At 36.7% G+C, this 23,796-nt stretch overlaps 1 protein-coding gene across 5 annotated transcripts in view; it reads left to right on the forward strand.

Moving 5' to 3' along the window:
- FRYL (FRY like transcription coactivator) overlaps positions 1 to 23,796 on the forward strand; it is a 251,245-nt gene that overhangs the window by 52,301 nt on the left and 175,148 nt on the right. For 2 of the 5 annotated variants that reach the window (XM_088021180.1, XM_088021179.1), the window contains exon 3: positions 10,797 to 10,928. Coding sequence is in view for 3 of the 5 variants with exons in the window: in XM_028100519.2 (XP_027956320.2) it covers positions 13,847 to 14,066 (220 nt within the window). In the remaining 2 variants the exon portion in view is untranslated. Of the gene's footprint in view, positions 1 to 10,796; positions 10,929 to 13,796; positions 14,067 to 23,796 lie in introns of those variants that run through there. The other 3 variants (XM_028100519.2, XM_088021178.1, XM_028100521.2) reach the window with 2 other exon arrangements.

Below are 23,796 nucleotides of genomic sequence, written 5' to 3' on the forward strand. Positions count from 1 at the left end.
TGAATTGTTTTATACCTTTATGGACAACGTAACAAGAATAGTATTTGCTTTGTGACGTAGATATTATATATACAGATACATATGTAGACATACGCAGTATATATTTTAACATTTTTATGCTTATGAGTTTTCAAATAACATATGATAGCATTGATTTTTTTTATACTTAATACTATGTAGACAACATACACTTAATGATGGAAACCTTTACATTTATGCTTAGTTTGCATATTATTAGTTGAATTTATTTTTTTAAGATTTTATTTATTTGACAGAGAGAGACACAGTGAGAGAGGGAACACAAGCAGGGGGAGTGGGAGAGAGAGAAGCAGGCTTCCCGTGGAGGAGGGAGCCCAACGTAGGGCTCGATCCCAGGACCCCGGGATCACAACCTGAGCCAAAGGCAGATGCTCAACGACTGAGCCACCCAGGCGCCCCAGTTGAATTTAATTTTTATTTAATGCTTTATTATTTTTATGAAAGCCAGTTTGGTAGGCACTGTGGGAGATGAAACGATGAATTTCTTTAGAGACTCATACTCTCAGAGCCAATTCTTAGAACCATAGAATTTTATTATTTTTTTAAAGATTTTATTTATTTATTTCACAAAGAGAGACCCAGCAAGAGAGGGAACACAAGCAGGGGGAGTGGGAGAGGGAGAAGCAGGCTTCCCGCTGAGCAGGGAGCCCGATGTGGGGCTCGATCCCAGGACTCTGGGATCGTGACCTGAGCCAAAGGTAGATGCTTAACCAGCCATAACCACAGAATTTTAAAACAGGAAGAAATGTAAGACATTATCTTCTCGTGGATGTGTGTGTGTGTGTGTGTGCGTGTGCGCGCAAGCAGCAGTCTTCTGATTCCAACCCACTTCAGTGTCTTCTGTCCCCCATCTCCCCATCCTCCCAGACATGTAATAATGTCATTTTCTGTGCAGGGGAGAGAGTTCAAGTAGGCAGATGATTGGCTGACATGAAATGTGTAGCTTGTCAAGTACTCTCTTCCATCTCCTTTGTTAGTAAGCAGGAGGCGATGCAGGCCATTTTTTAAGTATAGGGATTTAAAAACTATGAACTCAAGAAATTGTTTTAGTGGGTGGTGACTAGAATATAACACTTTTTAAAAATAGTTTGGAGACTTATCAAAATGTATTGCAGATTATTATTTCAAGCGTATCCTGTAGGTGTGTGTACACACACACACACACACACACACACACACACACATACTGGGTTGTTATATAAAATGTATTACAAGTACATTTATATATGATGTATTTTTTTACGGCAGTGAAGAGTTTGGAAACATCTCTCTAATCTGTCCATTTCACCCATGTTTTAAACTTGGGGAGCAGCCACTGATACACTTATCCCTAGATAGCTGAGTTATTCTTTTTGCAGTGTTCTCTTGCTATCATGACCTGACATCAAGGTAAACTGTTTTCTATGCAGGTAGAAATATACACAGGTGATATTTTACCACAGTTCATCTGAATAAAAGACATGCAGTGAGGTAGGGTTTTTTTGTTTTGTTTTTCTTTATTACACTGCCTCCGGATACAAAAAACACTTCAGTACAAAAAACCACTTCGGTGGATCTGTTAATCTGTAAGTGTTGTTTACGATGTGCCTAACTTGGTACCAAGATGTGATTTAAGCACCAAGAGAATTTGGATTATTTAATGCTAGTACATAATAAAACTACTTATCAAATATTCATGTGGGCACATACAGAGGCATAATTGTATTTTTGTCATGCACAATATAAATACTAATATTGTTTTGGAGAATCAGCATGGTATGCTGAAGCCATGGTTTGGAAAAAGGCATTGTAGTATATTTTTATCTGTGGGAATTACTGGCAAGTATAACTGAGAGATTCTAAATACTGTAGTTGTTTACTTCCCTTTCGAATTTGGCTTAAATATGTTTGGTCTTTTTTTTTAATCATTGAATTATTCTGTAAGACCTATGGTACAAGCTAAACTTATAATTGTTTTATAGATTTTAATAATTATATCTTTTATTTTTTTTTAAACATTTTATTTATTTGAGAGAGAGAATGAGATAGAGAGAGAGAGCATGAGAGGGGGGAGGGTCCAAAGGAGAAGCAGACTCACTGCTGAGCAGGGAGCCCGATGCGGGACTCGATCCCGGGACTCCAGGATCATGACCTGAGCTGAAGGCAGTCGCTTAACCAACGGAGCCACCCAGGCGCCCCAATAATTATATCTTTTAAAGATTTAAAAACAATTTCTTCCACCAAAGATAATTTAAAAAATAATTAAACAGAGAATAGCAGAATGAATGTTCATGTGCCCATCCTCAGCTTCAACATTTATCAACTCTTTGTTACCTCTTCCCACTCCCTTTCTCCAGTTCCCAGGTAGTTTGATGCAATTTGGTCATGAAACATCATCCATAAATATTTCAGGATGTGTTTCTGAAAGACCAGGACTTCATTTCTAGACCTATAAAGTAGAATCTTTACCTTTTGGGGAAGGTACTGAAGTTCTGAATACTCCAGTTGTGTTGGGGATGTTAGGGTGATATAAAGGGAATGTGAGATACTTTAAATGGGCTAAATTAAAAAAGTGAAATACCTGATAAGCAGTTGTGCCAAAAAAACAATAGAAAAGTAACAGTGAAAAAGCAAATTAATATCTTTAATATCTTTTAAGCGCCCCCTGGAGAAAAAGGAGGAATCAGCATTTTTTTTTTTTTAAGATTTTATTTAGTTGACAGAGAGAGACACAGCGAGAGAGGGAACACAAGCAGGGATAGTGGAAGAGGGAGAAACAGGCTTCCCGTGGAGCAGGGAGCCCGCATGATGCGGGGCTTGATCCCAGGACCCTGCGATCATGACCTGAGCCCAAGGCAGACGCTTAACGACTGAGCCACCCAGGCGCCCCAGAAATCAGCATTTTTGAACACCTAGTGTGTGTCTGCATTCCATACATGTCGGTAGAGGAATGAAGCCAAGTGTATTTCACACCATTTGAGATAGAAATTCTGTTTCTAGATTCTTTCTTGAAGGAATTTAAAAGATGTATACAAAGACTGCCAATTAAGATATTTACTGCAATATTATAACAGTGAAGAATTGAACCTCATTCAATAATAGTGAATGATTGGGCGCCTGGGTGGCTCAGTTGGTTAAGCGACTGCCTTCGGCTCAGGTCATGGTCCCGGAGTCCTGGGATCGAGTCCCACATATGGCTCCCGGCTCAGTGGGGAGCCTGCTTCTCCCTCTGACCCTCTCCCCTCTTATGCTGATTCTCTCTCTCTCTCTCTCTCAAATAAATAAATAAATAAATAAAATCTTTAAAAAAATAATAGTGAATGATTAAATGCATGTAATATATTTATAAAATATTATATTTTGTAATTGCTAGAAATGATACAATGTGACACCAGTTTTATAAAACATCTAGTACATATTGAAAGACCTGAAAGAAATTAACCCAGATATTAACATAAATTAGTAGCAGCTCTCTCTAGGTGTTAGAATTATGACTGATTTTTATTTCTTCATTACTTTTTTTGGAGGTGTTACACATCAGTCTGTCAGAATATGTGATGTAAATTAATAAATAATAAACATTTATTGAGTACTTACTATGTGTCAATCACTATTGAAACATTTTTCACCTTTTATACTTAATTCTCATAATAGCTGTAAGAGGTTTTATTATCCTTATTTTGTAGATGAGGCAATGGGTACACAGATTGAGTGCCTTGCCAAGTTGATTCTATCCTTCTATGTTTATTGTTTGCTGCTGCTTTTTTTTTTTTTTTTTAAGTTTATTTTTTGTAGTAATCTCTACACCCACCATGGGGCTTAAACTCATGACCCCTAGATTAAGAGTCTCATGCTCTTCCGACTGAGCCAGCCAGGTGCCCATATTCTTTGCTGCTTTTTTTTTTTTTTTTAAGATTTTATTTATTTGAGAGAGAGAGACACACAGCAAGAGAGGGAACACAAGCAGGGGGAGTGGGAGAGGGAGAAGCAGGCTTCCCGCTGAACAGGGAGCCCGATGCAGGGCTTGATCCCAGGACCCTGGGATCATGACCTGAGCCGAAGGCAGACACTTAACGACTGAGCCACCCAGGTGCCCCATATTCTTTGCTTCTAAATGTAGTTTTAACTCCCCAGCAATTGGAAGATACTCTAAATACTGTTCTGTTTCTCTTTTTCTTACTCTAAGATATATGGTGACTATTGTGACATATTAGTAAAAAGTGTTCTTTAACTGATGGGTAACACTTTATTTCCTGAACATACCGTGTTCATTTTCATCTGGTGCTTTGTGTTTGTTCTCTGCCTCCTGCAGCATTCTGCTCGTAGAAATAATGGTACAGTGAACATCTTTGCAAATAAATGTGTGTGTGTACTTCTGATTATCTTCCTAGAAAAAAGGTCTTAGAAGTAGAATTATTGGATCAAAGAATATAAAACATTTTAAAACTTTTTTTTTAAGATTTTATTTATTTGAGAGAGAGAATGAGAGAGAGAGAGAGCACAAGAGGGGGGAGGGTCAGAGGAAGAAGCAGACTCCCTGCTAAGCAGGGAGCCCGATGTGGGACTCGATCCTGGGACTCCAGGATCATGACCTGAGCCGAAGGCAGTCGCTTAACCAACTGAGCCGCCCAGGCGCCCCCATTTTAAAACCTTTTGATACAAATTGTGAGATTGCAGATGACAAACGATCATTCCTCCTTAAACTTAAGTTGCTTGGGGGCTATAAATTTGGGAGAAATAGATCATCTAAACATCAAGGGGAATTTGTGCTTTCATAGTTGCTCTTATAAAAGTCAGGCTTCTCTTAGAGGAAAAGAGGAGAGACAAACTTTGGAGTTTATATTGTGGCCATTTACTTTTTCATTCTGAAAAACTTAAGACTTGGATTAGCCCGGCAACCTTTTTATTGGAAATTGTTTTATAAAAATGTACAAAATACTCATATCATTTGCATGCAATTTCTTTGATATTTTACCTGATAGGACCTCAGGGTCATACTTAGTTACGACTTCCATTCTATAATTTTAAAAATTATAGATATAAAAGGTACAGCAACTTGGTTAGAGACTGTAATGACTCTAGAAAGTATTTTAGATGTTGCATTTTTAAATAAAAAAGACATTTCCCCATTTTTTCTGTTGTTTCCCCCCCCACACTTTTCCCTAAGGAGTCACTCTTTTTGTGACAAGCAAAAACAGAAAAACATTTTGGTTAATTAGTTGATAGTTTCTGTTAAATGACTAAGGGTTTGTTGTGGTTTCTCTTGAGCATATCTTCTTCCAGAGATCCTGTAGGTGACCTTGCTTCAAAGACTAACAGAAGATTTGGGCAATGGGAGGGGGATTTTTAACTTAAGGGGGGGCAGAGAATAATTAATGAAATCAGAAAATTTCCCTGTGATGCTACCAAAGACGTTAGGATCGAGTTTTCTAGAAAGACCAATATTGATAAAAGGTAAACTGACAGCCTAGAAATTTGTGAGAGGTACAGTTGGAATAAATAGAAAACATTACATTGAAATTTGAAGGCCGCAGTATTTTAATGGAGGAAAAGTATTATTTTCTACTATGAATAGTAAAATTACAAAACTACTATAAATGGCAGAGATAGAAAATAAACAGGAGGATTTTTATCAGGGGTTCTTAACCGATGATTAGTGATTGGATTAGAAAGTTCATACATTGCAAAGTTAAGGATATATGTGCGTTTTGGAAGGAGAGGCCTTCCGCAGTTTTTTTCAGATTCTCAAAGGAATGACTCCAAAAAACTCAAGCTCCTATTAGAGTGTAAGTCTCATGACGTCAGGGATTTTTGTCTGTTTTATTCACTGCTCTGTCCCTGATTCCTGGCATGCCAGTCTGCTTAATAAGTATCTGTTGAATGTATGATTTTAGTACATTTATGTATGGCATAGTTATAATAATAGATTTGTAGAAGTTAGAGATTGGAATACATTCCAGATTTAGTGAGGTTGATGTCTTACTGGTCTGCTTCTACATTTATTTAAAATTTTTCTCTTGGGGATGCCTGGGTGGCTCAGTGAGTTAAGTATCTGTCTTCTGCTCAGGTCGTGATCCCAGGGTTCTGGGATTGAGCCCCATGTCGGGCTCTCCCTGCTCATTGGGGAGCCTGCTTCTCCCTCTCCCTTTGCCTGCTGCTCCCCCTGCTTGTGCTCTCTCTCTCTCTCTCTGTCAAATAAATAAATAAAATCTTAAAAAATAAATAAAATTTTTCTCTTGGTGTTTAAATCTAGGTAAGTAAGTAGAACATTTGTTTGATACTTTTGTGATTGAATTCCTTTTTTTTTTCTAAGCCAACATGGAAATGTAATAGGAAAATTATTCTAAACCATATATATTCATCAGTATATCAGAAAATGTTGTGTCCTGGTGCTGTTTTTGTTTGATTCAATGAATGAAACCTTTGTACAAAACCTCCCCTTAAATTTTTGAATGGAAAATTTTGCCAGTTGTTTTCATTAGATCAAGTAGTATGATAACAACTGCTATTCTGGCTAAAAATGTAAAATCAACAAAATGTTGACAAATTTACCCGCAGAGAACGTTGCTTTATCAGCAAGAAATTTAGATTTTTTTTTTTTTTTTGCAGTGAAGCTGTATTTTAGCTCAGTACCATTATACAGCATTTTTAGCAGGTAATATAGCATATACTGTGATTACATTAGTCAGCGTAATAAGTTTCTCTACTCTTTAAAATTGAAATTTGGGAGAAGGTTAAAAAGAATGACAGACGGGTAAAATGCAAGCCCGCTTTACAAATTGTAAAAACGATAGCATTTCTAAAATAGAAAAAGTGAATTTCTAAAAATTGAACTATGATGGAAGCTGTAGATTTTATGAATCATCAATTTTCTTTCTTAAAGGGACGATTGTAAGTTTTTTATATTAATGATTTTTACCAGTCAGACATAAAAGATATGTGAATAATTATTTGCTGCCTGCACATGATTATATGTGAGTAGATTTTTCATGCTTTATAAAATTTTTGGCAGATTAAAAAAATTACTGGATTTTATATTTTCCATAATTGTTTTGCTACTGTGAATAGGAGCTGTGATTATTCTAAATTTATTTGGAAATGATCACATCCTTATTCTAAAAGGCTGTCAAAACATTTGAATCATTTTGGTCTTTTGCATCATTTTAAGAGGCCTTGTGAGATTCCCAGAATAATTTTAATAGAAGGACAGGAATTTGCCCTCATAGATTACATATCTTGAAATCTGGTTTCTTTCTTTAATTGAAATATGATGAATTTCTAGTCACTACATCTCTTAGTATTGAAGCACAGTTGACCCTTGAACATCACAGGTTTGCAAGTTTGCGGGTCTACTTAGACGTGGATTTTTGTGAATAAATGCAGTACAGTACTGTAAGTGTAGGTTTTCTTATGATTTCCTTAACATTTTTCTCCTTATTGTAAGAATACAGTATGTAATACATATAACCTACAAAAGACTTGTTAATCAACTGTTATTGGTAAGACTTCCAGTCAACAGTTGGCTCCTAGTAGTTCAGTTTTTGGGGAATCAAATTATAAGCAAATTTTTGACTGTTCAGAAGTCAGCCCCCTTTAACCCCCATGTTGTTCAAGGGTCAACTGTGTAAGTGTCAAATACATTTGGAAGTCAAATTTAGAGTTTTGAGTTGGAATCTTTGAAGTAACTTAGCCTAATCTTTTTACCCAGTGGGATAACCATTTCTGTGGCATTTTCTAACAGCTTTTACCTTAAAAACAGTAAGCAGGGACTTCCATTTCTTTATGAAGCAGACCTTTTATCAATTTTGTAATAATTAAGTTATTCTTTATGTTGGGTTCAAATCTACTTTGTGCTAGACACCATAACTGCCTTGTTCTCCTTTTCAAATTATGAAGTATACAGACAAATGTTAAGAATATTATAATGAACATCACTGAGATTCATTTACTCTTAATTTTTGCTCCGTTTGCTTGAGAGTATTTTCTGTATCATTGTGTATCAGAGACATATACTTCAAGTGTCTTAAGATACATTTAATTTGTAGATTTCTGTTCTTTATAATTCTAGTGATTCTGCTTGGAAAGGAAATGAGGTTAACGTGCTATCTGAACACCCATTTAACTTTCTCTTTTACTTTTGGACTGAAGTGAAACAAGGCTGTCCTTGGAGGACCTCATTTGACCTGAGATCCTCCCAAGCGCCAGAGCTGGGCCACTGTTCTCTTTATTTATTGCACATGGAAGCTTCTAGACCATTTTTCTTGCTGCAGGTTTAAAGCCTTGCTCCCTCAAAGCTTGTGCTTTTTGGCTATTTAGTTTCTTCAATGTTGTCCAATACCAGCTGACCTCTGCAAGTCACTCTTGTTTATATGACTTTTTTCTTTTAAAATAAGAAACTATAGCATTGATTACATGTACACTATGACCACAGTTACAACCTGTTTGACCTCAACCATGTCAAAAGTAGTATTATTAAAGTAGTAATAGAAATTACTCTTTTTGTAGATAAAATATTCTCCAAATTAATCAAGTGAAAGAAGAGTTAAAATGAGTCCCATGTTAAGTAATATGTATATGGACACAAGATGGAAAAAACAATTGACATGCAGAAAGAAACCCCAAACCAAAACAAAAACAGTAAAACCCACCCCTGCTAAAAATGACTATAACCCATAATGAAGGCCAGAGATGTATAAACCAGCTATTTCCCAGGGTAACCAAAGACCTATGCTTATTTTATCAAAAGTGAAAGTTAGAAATAGGAAGGTTGTGTATCTATTAAGAAGTTACTGAAAATTCTAGACAAACACTGGCAAGTCTTAAAATGACACAGTGCTCTGACAATGTGGTTACAAGAAGAGAAAACACATTTTTATAAAAAGCATGGCATTAGCATTTGCTGTGTCTGAACAAGAAATTCAAAAGTGAAGCAAAATGAAAGACCTGGGCATGCTGGTACAAATCAGTCCTCTTTGAAGTTGTTGTAGTATTCCTAAACTGCTTTGTACTGTAGTAGTAGTTGGTTTTGCGATTTGTTGTAGTGAAAGTTTAAATTTCATGAAATACAGACTACTGTGACTGTACTACCCACTATAGGGAGAAAAGATATGCTGTTTGTCATATAAGCTTTATTTGCTATGAGGGAGAAATGAGCCCATGAACCTAAGATGATAAAAAAGTATCAAGAATTATGGCAGAATTGTAGATACCGTTTTGTTTACAGATTCAGAAATATTTGGCGGGGTAGTAAAAAATTCCAGTAAGTCTGAATGATATTGATTATGAATAGTGCATATGAATTAGTATTTTATTCATATTTACAAGTTCTTTGGCTTCAAAGATTTGGTTTTAATCATGATTTAATCAGTTATGCCTGTCAGCAAATGCAATATCATATTTTTCTAACTTGGCTAAGGGAATTTTAAATTAAGATTAAGTACAAAATTAATATTTTAGAGAGTAGTTAGTCCTTTCTCTTGGGCTGGAGATAAAATTCATTAAACAGAAAAAAAATAGTAAGAAACCAGTTACTATTTCAAATGACATTAATTTGAATTTTCAATGCCAGATTTAAAATATGGCCTCTTTAGCTATTGAAAAATGCCAAGACCTTTAATGGTAATAAAAACATGGAATGTATACAATTACATGAGTTCTTATATATAGTAAAAGGATAATTCCCTGTGGTCACTGGTTTCATTCTTAGAAACCATCTGGTTGTTAGGGATGTGGCATAATAATTTATAACCCATGACTCTATCAGTTAATATAATTGGTCTTTGAAAAATATGTATCCCATAACTTTTCTGCAGATGAGGTAAATATTAGGCCTCATGGGTATATGAACTACTTTGCAAATCTGTTTATTTTCATGAATAAAATAAAAATGTATTAAATGTACTGTTGCATAATACTGACACGTTAGTTCAACTGGCTAGTAAAAGCACTATTTGTCACTGTGAAGAGAAGAAAGGAAGGGGGGAAACTGTAGATTAAAAGGGATTTAAGAGACCTACTAACAATTGCCTGTATGGATTTTGTTTAGATCTGGATTAGAACAAATTAAAAAAAAAACAACAAAAAAAAACCTCTGATACAGTTGGGGAAATTTGAGCACTGATTGGTATTTGATGTTATAAATTATTAGTTAATTATAGAGATTATCATGATATTGGCCTATGTTTAAAAAGTAAATCTGTATCTTTTTTTTTTTTTAAGATTTTGTCTATTTATTTGACAGAGACACAGCGAGAGAAGGAACATAAGCAGGGGGCGTGGGAGAGGGAGAAACAGGCTTCCCACGGAGCAGGGAGCCTGATGTGGGGCTCCATCCCAGGACCCTGGGATCATGACCTGAGCTGAAGGCAGACACTTAACGACTGAGCCACCAGGTGCCCCAAAGTAAATCTGTATCTTAAAGAGATGGCATACAGAATTATCTACAGATGAAGTGGTATGATGTCAGGAATTTGCTTCAGGATAATTCAGAGTGGTGGGATAGGCGTTAAGGGGTGAGTGGAGACATCAGTGAAACATGATTTGCTAGGAGTTAATAAGGGTAGGGGTCATTATACTATTCTAAGTAATTTTGCATTAGTTTGAGTTTTTTCATAATAAAGATTTAGAAAAAATATAATGCAACATTATTGAAAGAAGATAACAGGCAGCACTAGGTGACTCTGCTATATAATTATTCAGAAGTAAAGATGGCTATGAGCAATACAAATGTACTTAGAAACCTGTCTTATATGTAAATCTTGTATTTTGTTTTCCTTTAGAGCTGAAGCCATTTATTTGAATCTTGGATGATTAACACCTAAATGCTTAACTCTCAAAACTGCTCAAGAGTCCCACAGTCAGGATTAGATGATTCAAGTTACCACCAAGAAATTACTGTCTTCAGTTCTCTGGTAAGATTATAATAAATATTCTAAAGGCTGAATGGTGACTATGCAGTCTAAAAGATTTTTAAATGCTATATGTGAGTGACTAACTTCTATTATAATTTTTTAATCCTGACTACTGTACCAGGAGTTGGAAGTTGTGATAATCAACCAAATATCTTAGAAATATTAACAAGCAACAAGGCTTTATGACCTGTACCCTTCATAGATTCAGCTAGTGATGGGTACAGTCTTGTTACTGGAATGCCATGCTTTCAACCCTTGCTTATTGTCGCAGGGTGGGTCCTTCTGAAGCCGATGCTGAGAAAGTTTGGCTTCCAGGATGTTCATTAGGGATCAACACCTGTCGAGAGAGGAGGTTAGGAAGCAGATTAGGGAGAGGAAATCAAACTGCAATTCAGGCTTAACAAAGCCTTGGCCAAGCCTACCGGAAGAACTGTAGTCGTGAGAGTTTCTTTCCCTTCACAAATAAATAGTAACCTCCTTGGGAACAGAGACATATTTTCAGTGCCCTTGCACATTGCACAGGCCAGCATAGAAGCTGCTCAGCAAACATTTGTGGAATGAAAGAAATCTGAGAAAAATCTTGTGCCTTCTTCTGTAACACCTAATCCTTGCCTTTACTTTCCCCAGTTGAAAGTGCAGTTGAGAACAGTGGGGTTAGTAGAAACACAGGTGGTTATCTTGTATATCATGAACAAACATGAAGGTAACTTACCCTCCATAATCAGCCTGCATTATAAACTACTGTTTCTGAGCTCCATAAGATAAGGGGGGCCTGCAGCGGGACCCCGAGAGAACCAGAAACCAAAGTTGTAAAGATATGTGATCCTGGGGCGCCTGGGTGGCTCAGATGGTTAAGCGTCTGCCTTCGGCTCAGGTCAGGATCCCAGGGTCCTGGGATCGAGTCCCACATCGGGCTCCCTGCTCCTTGGGAGCCTGCTTCTCCCTCTGCTTCTCTCTCTCTCTCTCTCTCTCTCCCTCTCCCCCCCCCCACCTCTGTCGCTCATGAATAAATAAATAAAATCTTTAAAAAAAAGAAAAAGAATATGTAATCCTGTCTATAGAGGGGAGGGAGAAAGACCCTGGAAGACAGAGCGATAGCTTCTCAGCTCTTAACAAGTGTGAATTATGGTTCTAACCAGTTGCTTTTTTCTGTGTGTGGGGAATAGGCTGTTCAGTTCAGAGTTTTTATCCTTTTATGCTCAAGGGTTAAGAGAACATCCACTTCTTAGGAGCTTTTTTTTTAAAAGTCAACATTGTTTTTTAGGAAGTATGGTCCTGCCTTAGGGTAAGAAATTTAAGTCTTTCATTTGATTTCCTTGTTTTTCCTTCATTTTTACTGCAGGAGTCCCAGAGACAGGATATGCATTAATCCTCTAAATTTTCCCTGAACTTTAATAATAATAATGCTTTACATGTAGAGGACCTTCAATTAATCTTTTAAATGAATGGAATAAAAAATAATTGACTTCAGAATTAATGTGGTAGAAGAATAAGGATTAAACACTTAGCAATTCAGAACCAGAACTTTGCTTGTTTTTACATTACAATTTTTCTTTTAAGATTTTACTTATTTGAGAGAGAGAGAGCGTGTGCAGGTGCGCGCGCGCGCGCAGCGCATGCGCACAGGAGCAGGGGGAGTGGCAGAGGGAGAGGGAAAAGCAGACTGCCCACTGGGCAGGGATGCAGGGCTCCATACCAGGACTCTGGGATCATGATCTGAGCTGAAGGCAGACACTTAACTACTCAAGCCACCCAGGCACCCCTTTGCATTACAATTTTTCCTGATATCTATATAGACTCTTTTATGCTTCATCTTTTAAAATATGTAAATTATTTTCTTCATGTTAAGTATTAGAAGAATGAGAGTGTGCTTGTGTTTCACTGAGTCAGATTTGTTTTATTATTAAAACGTATATCCTTCAAAGTCATAAATTGGATTACTTAGGGAGTTTACTCCTTACCTGATCCTTCTGTTTATTTCCTTCTTGCTCACTTTGTACTCCCACCAGAGGGCAGGCAAAGGAAAGGAGAAAAGAAGATACTAATTTCAGTTCTCAAAGTCTTAATGTAGGCACCTTTCACTGACATATTTTGTCATACTTCTGGACTACATTAAGGCAGTAGGATCAGCTGCTTTTGCTATTTGAAAATATTTAGTAGAATGCTCAGTTATTTGGAGTTAACTTTGGAGTTAAGGTTGATTACTGGGTTTATAGAACTAAATATTTATACTTTAAAGTCTTCAATTTTGTCTTCTTTAGATCCATATATTTTTAAATTATCAATCTTTTTTTGGGGGGGTAATTCATGCTAAAGTTTCCATTGCTACTATTGATAATTACCATTGATTGTAATGAGTTTTTTTGTGTGTTTAGAAGTACATTGGAATATTCACAATACAGTATAAAGTTTTAAATTACTGTTTTTAATGTCCCACAAAACTTGATGTTTCTGAGGTCTCAGTGAATTTTCAGAATGATAAGAATTATCTTTTGAATACAAGTTACTGTTTTGCATTTCAGTTGTTAAGTTTCTTTAAAAGTAAGACACGCCCCAAAGGAAAGTAAATTTGTCTTAACATGATCACAGCTTAGATTTTCAAAGTCTAAATGTTAAACCAAGTGGATGCTAAACATATTATTGTCTCCATATTGCCGTTCACACCCACTGTACATGTACGTGTACGTCTGTGTATGAACGAAGTGCAGTTTCATGGGCTAGAGCTGTTGGTTTGTTATCAGTTTGAACAGCAAATGTCTTAAAAAATCAGCTTCAGAACAGCTGACAGTTGACCTGCTGGCGTTTAGCACCACCTCCGTTCACATGACATTTCCTTGCTGTTTTACACAAATAGTGCACCTTACCTTCTCATCAGGAAGTGGGTGCAAGCACATTTCCATGTGCTTGTGGGTCTAGTAATGCAGAAGAACCTTAAAATGGATTTTTTAAAGAGAGTCATTCCTCCCGTTCTTTCGGGAGATGTGGTTTTGGATACTAGAGATAGTTTTCGGGAAGCCTCCCCAAGATTACTTAAGATGAGACGTCTTAGTGTGCTTTCATCAGAGAAGATTGTAGATGAGAAAGATGGAATCCATGTCTGCCACAGTAAATATGATAGACACCCACATCAACAACTAGGTAAAGTAAAGATGTATGATTTTCAATTCTTTAAAGTATTTTAGGAAAGTAAAATTATTTTTACAAGTATGAAGTCTAGTAAGCATATATCTTTATTTTGAAAATCAAGTTTAAATATTAAAAATGTTCAGTATAGTAGATGAATATTTGATCTAAAATTTTTTAGTATCAAAGTTGTTTTGAGTTTAGATGAAGAAATATGCTATAAATCAAGATTAAAGCCATTAATAAAAGAAAAAGTTTGACAATCTGTGGAAAATATTTTGATGAATAAGTGTTATACTTACTGAAAAAATGCTATTGGTACAACCTATGGGATATGTAAATGAAAACTAAGATACGAGTTTTATCTATCACTATAGAAGCCACTTAAATTTTGTTTAAAAAACATATCCCATTCTTTTGTTCTGAAGATAGTAAATATTTGGGGTAAAATGTCAAAAAAGTCACATCTTGAATATGATTATTATTTTGTGTCCTAGTGTCTTTGTTTCCTGTAGTCCTGCAAAATTGAATTTAACACCTTTTAAAGTCTGAGAGGAAGATAGTTATTATGTATTAGGAGAAAAATCAGTTTTGTGTATAGTAATTACCAAATATTAAAAGACAGGAAAATCGTTTCGGAAGATGGAAAAATGCTTTAAGTTTTTACGTTTTTGACTAAAACACTTTAAAATGTTAAAATGTTCTGTGTGAGTATGAGCTTTTCAATCTTAGGGAATAAATACAGACTCATATAAATTTAATATTTAGTAGAAAGAAGAGAGTTTCTGTAAACCCCATACAAGTTTGGTATATATTTTTATAGCTGTTTTCTATGCATATTTTAATAGGCACATACACATTTTTATTTGTAGAATTTAATAATGAGATTTACTATCCAAACTGTTCTGATACTTGCTTTTTCATTTAATATATCCTAAACATCTTTTTGTCTCACTTAAAATGCTCTCCATTGTGTGGATATAATAATTTATTCAATCAGTGTCTTATTGATGAACATTTAGAATGATTTTAATTTTTAGTTATTAAAAATAATTATGTAATAAATATCCCTTGGTATATCACTTTATACTTTTGTGTGATTACTCCTCAGTATAAATTTCTATGTGCATTTTAAATTTTGATAAATGATGCCAAAGAATCTTTCAAAAATTTCTCAATTTAAGCTCCCCAGGGCAGGGGGTGTCCCTATTTTTTTGTATTCTTCCTAACACTTTTCTTGTCAGCTTAAAAAATAAGGTCATGTTTATGAGAAAGCATATATTTTGTTGTAAAAATATCAATTATGTAAAAGAAAGGAGAAGGAGCTTTTAAGTTTTAAGAAGAAATATATGTTGTCATTTACAATGTACTGGTGAGAAGTCATTTTTCATGCTCTTCACTTACTTGGGTGGATGACGTAGAGGTGAGGCTGCTGATGGGTTAGTGTGTCTTAAAATCCGTAAGTTGTTCAGCCCTTAGTTTTTTGTTCAGTGTATGTGTATGTGAAACGTATTAATATATTTATATGTGCAGTTATTTAAGTTATTAAAAATTTATCTTTCCTTTAACTTTCACTCTTGAATCATTTGGTTTTCTTTACTGTGCCATGAACAGTATGGTTAGACTTGATGCTTAAATGTAATATGCTATGCCCATTAGTTTAATAGGACTCTTTTTTTAATTTAAAGACTATCTTATACCTTTTTGAACATAGCACACATATTATAAAGTGTGATAGATAATTAGGGGCGCGTAGGCGGCTCAGTTGGTTAAATGTCTGACTCTTGATTTCTGCTCAGTCATGATCTCAGGGTCCTGAGATCAAGCCATCCATCAGGTTCTGAGCTGAGTGTGGAGCCTGCTTGAGATTCTCTCTCCCTCTCTTTCTGCCCCTACCCCACTTGTGTGCTCTCTCTCTCAAAGTGTAACAATCAGATTTGTAATTTGTTAATTTGCAAATAAACACTCAAGTTAATGATTAAGAATTTTCTATAGTATCTGTCTTTTTACCAATCACGGTCAAAGCAAAGCAGAATCATGGAGTACCGAAGAATCTGTTGTCTGCAATTTCAGAGGCCTCAAGTTTTTTGTGGAATAACTCTTGCCTGGTTTTTCTCTTCAGGAATAAAATTCAGCTTCATGGTGGAGTGACTTAAAATTAATTGACAGGACTTCTTTGGCAATTCCTGTACAGAGATTCAGTCTTAAAATGTTTGGTTCTTAAATTTAAATTTACTGATCAAATTCCTTCTTCTTGAATCTCAAGATTTGATACTAAATTTATATCGTACATAAGAATAAGACAAATGATTCACAGCAATGTGCAAATAGGTTGTTTGGAACTCAGCTTGAATGAATTTTACTTCCTGTTTACTGGTGGTTCTGGGATAGAGATAATGCAGTACTTTAGCCAGAAGTCGTGCAAATATGACTGGGTGCAGTTCTTCTAAGGGGTGTTACAGTGTTGTTCATGCAATGAAAGGAGAAATGAAGACTGTGAAGAGATTTCGTATCACCAATGCAAAGAAGGAACTATTCTTTTAGAGAGAGACTAGGGTGACCTCTCATAGCTTTGTACTTGGATCTGTTGCCAACTTATTTACTTGTTAATTCAAAATGGGAGGTGTGATTTCTAGGGGATGTTAGACAAGATTGTAAAATGGGTAGATAAGTATACTTTTGTGAGAGAATCAATTGAGAATAAGCTAGTCTGCAATATATAGAAATTTACCTGCTACTACTTATAACTCCAGAAGTTTTTATGGATGCATAGGGTTTCCTTAACAAAAATATGCATAGAATTTTGGGGTATTTGCAGGGTTGATATTTTGAACATTTTTCTTTGCTTTTGATCAATTTTTTTCATTTTTCCTCTAAATATTAAGTTAACCCAATGTTTTAAGAATTTTGTAGAAATTCTCAACTCACTGGATTTACCGGAGATCCTTTGTTTCTCTGTAAAATATCTTAACACATGCGTGTGGTACGCTACGCACTGTCCAAAGCCTTTCCCACCATTTTTGCACCCAACAGGTTAAGTTGTGTGGGCTTACCAAGAGTTGGCTGTGTTTTAAGCCAAACCTGTTTATGCCAATTATGCTTGTAATTGTGATCATGTAACTTAATTAGGTATTACATAATTCAGTGAAATATGAGACTGAAAATAAGGGGTTGTTTTGGTGTAAACAAGGTTAACTGCTTTGGTCAGACTCCATAAAAGTGAATTCCTTTCAAAAAAAATGGGGGGGGGGAGTTTGAATTACATGTAGATCGGAGAAATGTATAAGATTGGAAGGGTTTTTTCCTCAGATACCTTCAACTTCCCTTTCCATTTTGAAGAAATTGAAATTGGAAATCATAGACGATGTAAATGGGTTGGACTTTAGGCAAGGCAGACAATGCTGTGATCAGCAAATTCACCTTAAGGCCTTGGCACTATATCAAAATGCTAGGGAATAAATCATGGATTTTATATTTTAAGTTAAAACCTTTAGTGGACCTATTGATCATTGTTTCCCCTGATTCCATCTTTATTGGAGCTTTTTGATTAGATGATTAGCTAACCGTTGTAATTTATAGTAAAGGAACTCTGCTGTATATAGTTGTGTAATGTTGCAATTTTGTTAAAGAAGTAAATCATTTATTTTCTGTCCCAACTTCCTTAATGAAAAAAAGGAATCAAGATGTTCATGGTATGTAATCTTATTCCTAACATGCTTAACTATCCATATATTTTTGGTGAAGAGTCCTAGTCATGTGGTCAAAGACTGATTTCACTGATAAATATTGGTAGAATGGGCATAAATGATGTCTATCTTCAAGCATAAAAGTTGGTGGGGAGAAAATGCCCTTCACTGATTCAAAATATACTACCATGTTGTCCAGTCACTGAAGAACAGTGACTGTTAGGCACAGTCATGAGTCAGATCCTAAGAATCAGGCAGTGTGTTTCCACAGGCTTCTGTTGTGACAGCTGCAAAGTCCTTGCATCTCCAAGATTGGGTTAGTTTTATTCTGATGGAATCAACCTTAATTTTGTTGTTGTTCATTCTGTTTGGAGTCAAGAATAAGTGAATGTAAATACGTTATAAGATTGACTTTATAATTCACCAGGAACAGATATGATTGAACAGAACTGAGTATATATCAACATTAAGGATGGAAGAAACTTTTGAGCACCTCTGTATTCTGGGCACTGTTTTCTTGTTTTACCAATAACTTAATTTTGTCTATTTAGTGCATACCCCAGATAGAAAGTAAGTTGAGCATAGCCTCTGCCTACTGATGTGTTCCAGGACCTGAAACATAATAGTTGCTCAATGAGGGACTGGTTGAAGGAGCAAATGTTCTCTAACTCCTCCTGCAAACCTTGTGAGATATAGGTTGTTGTACAAAGTTTTAAAACTTCAGAGGGGCTTAAGCGAATTATTTGAGGTCTTTTAGCTCCTAAGTGGTAGCCGTGGCTTTAAAGTCAGGCACTTGTTCCTTGTACTCCATCTTGCTGCAGTGTCTGAGATTTTCAAATCTTTATGTATGAAATATATTTTTTAAAGAGTAGGGCAGCTATCAAGTTCAATTGTGCCACTAAAGTTCATATCCTTTTTTGGGGGGGGTGATTTCATTTTAATTAAGAGCTATATTTCAATAGGAAGAAACTTGAGTTCCAAAGTAAAGCATTACTCTTTGAGACCCTGTGTTTAGCTTTAATGAGCAGTTGATAATTATTTTTATAACACTCTGGTTACATAAGCTGATGAAGTGAATAGCCGTTTCATATGAGTTTTACAAAAACCATTAGGAGGCATACATTGGGATGCCATTCCATTTCATTACAAAGTGTTAATGACTCCATGGGATAATAAACATTTAAATAGTATACTGGTATACTTCTCTTGAGGTATTCGGCACAGCTCACTAGCAGGGACAAAGCAGAATGTAGCACTTAGTATAAAATTCCAAATACCTCTTGGTTGAGTTTTATTTATTTTTAAATTTAATTTTTTTAAGATTTTATTTATTTGTCAGAGCGCGCACAAGCGGGGGTGGGGGGAGCGGCAGGCAGAGGGAGAGGCAGGCTCCCCGCTGAGCAGGGAGCCGGACTTGATCCCGGGACCCTGGGATCATGACCTGAGCTGAAGGCAGATGCTTAACTGACTGAGCCACCCAGGCGTCCCTCTTGGTTGTTTTGAAGGCTGCATCTGTATTTGACTAGTAAAGAAAAGGGGGTGCTGTTACTGACTGGATTTCCTTAATAAGTGATTTTTCCAGTTTTGTTTTTGCAAAACCGTTGCTCTCCATGGTCAGATTTTATATCTCCAGAATAGCTCATTTTTGTTTGATACGCCCTGTATTGGGTAGAGGAGTAGCATGGCAGGCCAGTTTAGAAAGGAATGAGATGGGTAAAGAGTGATTGAAGTCTTCTTCAGAGACTGGACTATTAATAGAGAGTTTAGAGGAGGTCGTAGGAGAACACAGAGATGAGGTTTTCTTCTGACACTTCTGCTGGTAGAACAGACCTAAGGAGATGGGAGAATTGTATGGAATTCAAATGTGATAAAAAGGATGGTGGGAAAGGCAATGTCTGGAAAGAACCTGAGATCCAAAGAATAATCCGCCGGCTATGGAATTTCTGGCCTGACCCAAATGATACTTTGTGTAAATACGTGAAGGAGTTCAGGAATTTTTCTTGCTCATACAAGTGGGATTTGGAAGCATTGGGCTTTCATAGTGTCGTGAAATCCAGCAGCGTCCCCACCTTGAGAGAGCCTTTGGAGCACTTCTCAGTCTGCAGTCATCGGAAGACATAGAAGCCTTATTGGGTGTTCTAGTCACGCCTTCCCTGCATCTGTGAGAATTCTCGTGATCGAGCTATCGGGAAGACCTCCAGCAGCGAGAGGAAAGAGGCAGTGGAGGACCGTCAAAGGAGCCGAGTGGGCTTTGATCCAGACATTATTAAAAAAAATGGCAGCAGAATTGACACATAGTTTAATACACGGTGGCTTTCATTATTTACAAGAAGTTTTGGAGTTTTGACTTGGAGGTAGATAAATCATGTCTAATGAGAATTTATCCTTGGATCATTGCGTCCTAGAAAATAGTCTAGGAATTTGGATCTAGGTCTTTTATTGTGCCTAATTCCAAAAACTTTAGCCTGTGATTTATAGCGGCATGACAGTTCACAGGAGCTGGAGCTGAGGCACTTTTTCCTGTGCTTCCTTCTTGGTCCGCAATGTGTGTGCTCCTCCTGATAACCACCGCCAAATGATTAGAGGATGCAGATACAAAGGTTTTTGGAAGTTAGTGCAGCAACATGACCTTGTACTTCCTTGTGGTTGGTTTGTTGTTGTTTTGTTTTTAATGATTTATTTATTTATTTTTTAAGATTTTATTTATTTGGCAGAGAGAGAGACACAGCGAGAGAGGGAACACAAGCAGGGGGAGCGGGAGAGGGAGAAACAGGCCTCCCGGTGAGCAGGGAGCCCGATGCGGGGCTTGATCCCAGGACCCTGGAATCATGACCTGAGCTGAAGGCAGACGCTTAACCGACTGAGCCACCCAGGTGTCCCTCTCTTGGTTGTTTTTAAAGTTAGTCTAACACTTCATAAGAAAGATCATTTTAGACTATCTCCTTACGTGGATGTTTATTTTTTTTAAATTGGCACAGTTAAGTATGGCTTGAGTTGGGGTCAGGGTTTTACTTCCTTGGCCTTTAGAAAGGATTTGCCAGAAACTTAATTGGGAAGTAAAGATGCATCTGTCTCCCTTTTTAAGGGGGCCTGGAATAGTCTCCCCCCCTCGCCATTTACTGTGCTGTTTCCTAATCACAGAACTGATACTCCCCCACTGTGTGCTGGGTGTGTAGTGATACTAGTTGGTAAAATATTACAATTCTTCCTCTCAGTTGAAGGTATTACATCTAGGATAAAATAGTTGAAATGACGTAGGTAAGAAAAATATGTAACTAAATAAAAGGCAAAATATACTGAAATAATAAAGGCATAAAAAGGTGAGTAAGAGGGTAAATAATATCTGTATCGGAAGGTAGTAAGGAAACAGTGAGTTGAGGTTAAAAACAAGCACAGTAAAAATAGGCACAGATGACTACAGCTGCATGTAAGTTTAAAATGTAACTAAAGGAATATACTGGAAAAGTTAAACAAAAAATAAAGTGTGCTATAAAAGGAGTTCGGGAAGCAGCGAATAGGCCAAAGGTTAACTCCACCCACGTACAAGCAGGAGCCTTTGGATTGAGACAGCCGTGGACTCAGCTCCCAACCCTGGCCACGTCCCGGGTCTGCAGCTCTGGGGGCGCCACCGAGGTCTCTGCGTGGCTGTCCTTGGGTTTGAATCTTTTCCCTCACCCTCAGCCTCAGTTAATTATTCTTCGTGTCAGTGGACTTCGTGGACTCTAACTCGTTGTCCACTAGCTTCTGTTACTCCACTTAATGTAAAAGTGTTGTTTCTTTATACCAGATGGTGAGTTCTTTGTGAACAGAGTTGATCTTACCTATGTGGGGAGCCCCCAGAGCTTAGCCCCATGGCAGGTACTTAGGAAGCAGTTAGTAAATGTTGGTTGGATTTGAGAGTCCTCTCGCCTTTGGTTCTTGTCCTCTATGCCCCAGAGCAAGTCTTTACTTGTTCCTCAGAGATGTTGTCTGTTGCCATATTTAGCCCACCAGGTTTTCCTTCAAAACCATCTAGTACGGTGTTCAGTAGGCCGTGGCTCCTGAGGCAAAACTAACCTTCCAGTAGCTTCAAAATGAAAACAAACCGACCAGAAACCCCAAACAAAATCCTCAAATCGTCCAGACAGTGATCTAGAACATAGGTCGGCAAACCTTTTCTGTAAAGGGCCAGATAGTAAATATTTTAGGTTTTGCAGGCTGCATATCTCTGCCACAGCTACTTAGCTCTGACTTCCTAGAGCCCAAGGGGCCCAGAGGATATGCAGATGAATGTGCACGGCTGGGTTCCAGTAAAACTCTACTTACAAAAATAGGTGATGAACCAAATCTGGCCTGTGGACCGAAGTGTTCAAACCCCTAAACTAGAATATGGAAAAGAATGTTGCGAACATCAGAGGGCTCCATGTGGGTAACTTACCTGGGAAGCAGAGAACGGAAGGCATCTAACGTTATACTTACTTGTATTTTCTGTAGCCCTCTGAATAGTGTTTTATCCATAGTAGGTGTTCAGTAAATATTTGTTGATTCAATTCAGGATCCAGCTGTGTCACTTGTGCTCGCTGGGCTTCAGTTGTCTTATCTAAAATTTAATGGATTATGTTACGGGATTTTTAAAGTCTCTCCAGTTTAAAAAAAAAAAAAAAATCTGTGACTCACCGACTGTTTGTGGAAAGCCAGATGGTTTATTCTTTAAAGATAACAATTCTTAGCTTTATTACATTTCCCATATGCCCTCAGTGTCCTGCTGAGTTCTGGAGTGGTCACTTTTATCAGTTGTTTTGTTGATAGTCTTTCCATATTGGAACTCACTGTCCTTTAGGCTCTAGCCATACCTTCCACCCATCTCTCACTCCATCTAACCACGGATGTGGATAGAATACACACTTTGTCTGTTTTAATCATTAAATTGAATAAACTAGTCATTTTTTTATTGTTATTTAAAAGAATAAATTAGCTATAAAGGTAAGTAGATAATCTCAGGTGATTCTTTGTAGAAAGATGGCAGTTAAGGTGAGGATCAGTCTTGTGGCTTAGAATTATACTTTTCTAAATTCTATATGAGCAAAGTGAACATTCCATCATTTGATTTATTCATTTAAATTGTTAAAGATAACCCAAAATCACTTAATTATTACAGATGTAAATTATAGTCACCTTAACTACATCCTAAAATCTTCTTCTTCTTAAATTTCTGATAACTTTTTCTGTTTCTAAAGAATGATTTGTTTAAGACTAGGTAAGCTGTGTGATGATCTCTTATACTATTCTCAAGAAGCATATGCCAGTATATATTTCTAGTCTACTTGATAAAGAAACTTAAAAAAAAAACAAACTCTGAAAAGTTCTTTGTAAGAAATACAGAAAATTTATTTTTTAGGCCTCTGAATTTTCCTAATCTCTTTTTTTTTCTTTTTAAGTAGGCTCCACACCCAGGATGGAGCCCAGTGTGGGGCTTGAACTCATAACCCTGAGATCAAGACCTGAGCTTAGATCAAGAGTTGGATGCTTAACCTACTGAGCCACCCAGGCGCCCCTTCCAATCTCTATTTTTAAATGAGTATACTTGTGTGTTAAAAATGGCATAAACAAGATAATAGTATATTTTAGAATAAAAATATTAGTATATTTTAAAGTAGCTCTTCTTAAACTTAGTGTGCTTGAGAATGATCTAAGGAACTTATAAAAATGTGGGTTCTGATTTACTGGGTTTAGAGTCGGGCTTTAAAGAATATTAAGATTATGAAGGCAGGTTTTTCCAAATTCCTTTTCATGCAGTATATGTGAAGGTGACCCATGCATAAATATTTTTCTTTGTTTTAGGCTTGCCCATTTAATTCTACTGGACAGTCTCTTCATCTTTTCTTCCCACCCCTACTGGTATTCTGCTTGCTAAGTGTGGGTTTTCTGTCTGTCCATTTGGTTCCTTGTGCAGTTTATTGACACCTTCTTTCCTCTTCTGGTTTCGACCCTTCCACTTGATGGCAGCCTTGCTGACTCACCCCTTTGTTAACAATAAAAATTTGTAGTTGACTGAAAACATACACGCTACTGGCAGTGTA

The sequence above is a fragment of the Eumetopias jubatus genome, unplaced genomic scaffold (assembly GCF_037043125.1).
Source record: "Eumetopias jubatus isolate StellerSeaLion01/CBP00866 unplaced genomic scaffold, mEumJub1_p1.0 scaffold_2, whole genome shotgun sequence".
In the NCBI taxonomy this organism is placed as follows: Eukaryota; Metazoa; Chordata; class Mammalia; order Carnivora; family Otariidae; genus Eumetopias; species Eumetopias jubatus.